This window comes from Phytophthora parasitica (genome assembly GCF_000247585.1).
Source record: "Phytophthora parasitica INRA-310 unplaced genomic scaffold supercont2.5, whole genome shotgun sequence".
Taxonomy (NCBI): Eukaryota; Oomycota; class Peronosporomycetes; order Peronosporales; family Peronosporaceae; genus Phytophthora; species Phytophthora nicotianae.
Genome location: NW_008648991.1, coordinates 966,731 through 969,558, shown reverse-complemented (window position 1 = coordinate 969,558; position 2,828 = coordinate 966,731). Strand labels below are relative to the sequence as shown.

At 42.7% G+C, this 2,828-nt stretch overlaps 1 protein-coding gene across 1 annotated transcript; it reads right to left on the bottom strand.

The window, feature by feature from the left end:
• Positions 1–1,383: 1,383 nt before the first annotated feature.
• PPTG_21441 (hypothetical protein) lies at positions 1,384–1,544 on the bottom strand (the record flags this gene model as incomplete). Its single annotated transcript, XM_008897451.1, has 2 exons — positions 1,384–1,405; positions 1,471–1,544. 2 exons carry the CDS (start codon positions 1,542–1,544, stop codon positions 1,384–1,386), a joined length of 96 nt encoding a protein of 31 aa, XP_008895699.1.
• Between the last annotated feature and the right edge of the window lie 1,284 nt (positions 1,545–2,828).

The window sequence follows — 2,828 nt, the reverse complement described above, 5'->3', positions numbered from 1 at the left end:
TATCGCAAATATATGAAAAACGACTTGTTGGACACATCCAGTGCGGGTACTAGCGGATTTACGTTTAACAAGTATGTGAAAGTGTCGGGACGTCCACGAACAACAAAAACCACTCGAAGTTGGTATCCAAAGCGACATATTAAAACGGCAGGTGTATCTTCTCGTCGTACTCAGAGCACAAAATTGGAAAAAAGGGGATTCGCAGACGTTTTGAGTCCGTCCAGCACGGTAAAAAAAAAACAACGTCTTGATCGTGGTATATCTATTGAGCCTATTGCCCAATATTCTGATTCTCTGAGTGACCTTGATGAATTGCCTTATGAAGACTTTTCGCTTACTGGATGTTATCAGCGATTTGTAGACTTTAAAATCGTTTCCGTAATTGATGCTACTCCTCTAGGTGCTAAAATTGCAACCGTGGGTAGTGAACGTGGAAAACGACCTGGCGACACAAAATTTGTATTTGATGAGGAATTTGTAGCCAAAGCATACAAATGTATGACAACAATGGAAGCACAAAGGATAAGTTTCAGAGACTCACGTAAAATAACACAAAACCTCACTGGAACACACATAGAGTGGTTAGGTCGCACATTATTAGAAGACGGAAGTGAGCGGGTGTGAGGAGCGTAGCCGAAGCAAACCCGAGCGGGGTACCCGCGAAGCAGGGCCGCTCGGTATTTGCGTAGGCGGGCCCAGCGACGAACTCACCAGCGAACGGACCCGCAACACTCTCCAGAACATGTTTTTCTAATGCGTGGGTCTCCCCAGCATGCTTTGATTAGAGCGTTGTCCATAATTGTGGTGGGTTTTGTGTTTTGGATTTGCTCTCCAAGAGTGCATGAGCGTAAAAACGCTGCTTCTTGTCTTCAATAGACAGTGGGCTTACATAAGTACGTTTAGATTTTACTTCTTAAAGTACTTTAGAACCTATTTTTAAAGAAAGGTATTGTGCTTTGCACACATTCTGTCTAAACGATGCCATAACTCGTTGTTTTAGCAAATCTTGAAAAATAATCCAACATTGATTTACCTACCGTAATCGTCGAATTAATGTTGAATTACCCTTTATTCGAAGAGTTAATGTTGTCTTATAAGTGTTTTCGTTGAATGGCTGTAGTAAAGTGCCAAACCAACGTTGTACACTCCAACTCTTTCTTAAGCCCGTGCAACTACATTCCAGAAGATTACAATTTCTATCGACATGCGTCAGAGAATTTAATTCTGCTGACCTACATCTAAGATATTGACCTAAGTGTCGTTGCGTCCGTTATGGAGGTCTCGACGCGGTCTATTTCTCGTTGGGGTTAACTGTTTCGCCGTAGAGGTAATGCGATGCCGAACACGCGACTTAAAAGGAAGACAGGATGGCCATTAAATTCGTCAAAGAGGAGCAGTCATGCTTCTATATTGAAGAGCTTCAAGTCTCTATCCAGTCTAAATTAATGAGAATGGACCTTAGCTACTTACCGATTGGCTCGTGAAGGATCAGGACAATGGGCAGGAAAGCACTTCTTCAAGCTGGGGAAGAAGTAGCCGGGCATAGCCTTGTCGCTATGGTTTTGCGTTGTAGGTGCAGTTTTGCTTTGTCACCGGGTATGATTAACTTATTTTTAACGTTGGGTTATGTTCTAGCTTTAGATTCACGAAAGAGATTTGTCGCTGTTTTAGAGGCTCTATTTGTAAGCCAAAGTTGATGCAAAGCACAACACTTAAAAGTAAAGACTGTAACATCCGGACACGACGAAGCAGAGGCCATTGACCTCACTTATTAATATAGTACATGTTGTTAATAAGTACAGCTCAAGATTGCGTTGATCTCAGGTCAACATAAGCATAAGCTGTACTACATGCATTAATAACATGTACCTTATGTGTGGGCAGATCAATTCAGAACGCTCCGTACTTCGAAGTGTATTGTCTCTTACATATAGTGCGGATTCAGATACCGGTACGGTTGTAAACAAATTGAGACGGACAATCCTCTGTGGAATGATATCCCAATTTGTGATTTGCACAAGATAAGGAGGTTAGATAGGTCTCCCGCTGACCAGTAGCAAACAAGCAGAAATTACCTCCAACCTGGATTGTACTTAGTGATATAAAATTGCCGATTATTACTATCAAGACGGCAGTTAACTATTGATTCTGTACATTTGGTAAATTTACGTCCGGCAACTGCTTTAGTTTCTGGAGTTGGAGTGAGGAATATCTGTACAAAAGTCCGGATAAGCAAATCATAGATTTCCTTTCGGATATTTTTGGATGCTCTAATACTTAACTCCAGTGTGGTAATGACGTGGGCTGGTACACCAAGGAATCTATTTTTGCAGCAACACTTCATAACCTTCGATTAGCTCTGTAACCTAGTTCTCTATTTGCTTGTTTCGGCCCCGCTTGCGATCCAGCTTTCCTCGGACCATGCTCTACAGAGTCTGATATCTCTAATTGCTTGATGCGGCAGACCCATCGCGTCAGCATGAAGAAAGAGCATGGTCATCCACTGTAATCGACCTTCCAGTCAGCAGTGTAGCCATAAAGTCGACGGTACCCTTCTTATGGTACAGCTCTTGATAGTGGTTCCTCCGGGTAGTAAGGCATTGCTTCCCTGCGGTATCACTACACAGAGGATTGTTTTTAATAAATACGTCGAGAATCTCTAAGCACAACAAAGACAGGTACCCTATGAGCGACAAGCAGATGGGACTGCAAATCATGCGCAAACTTCAAAAACAATCCCGTTGCCCAACTAACGATCGCCAACCCTTGTAGCGGCTACCGTAGCCTACTATGTACAATGTACTTAGTAGGCTACAAGCTTTGTCCGA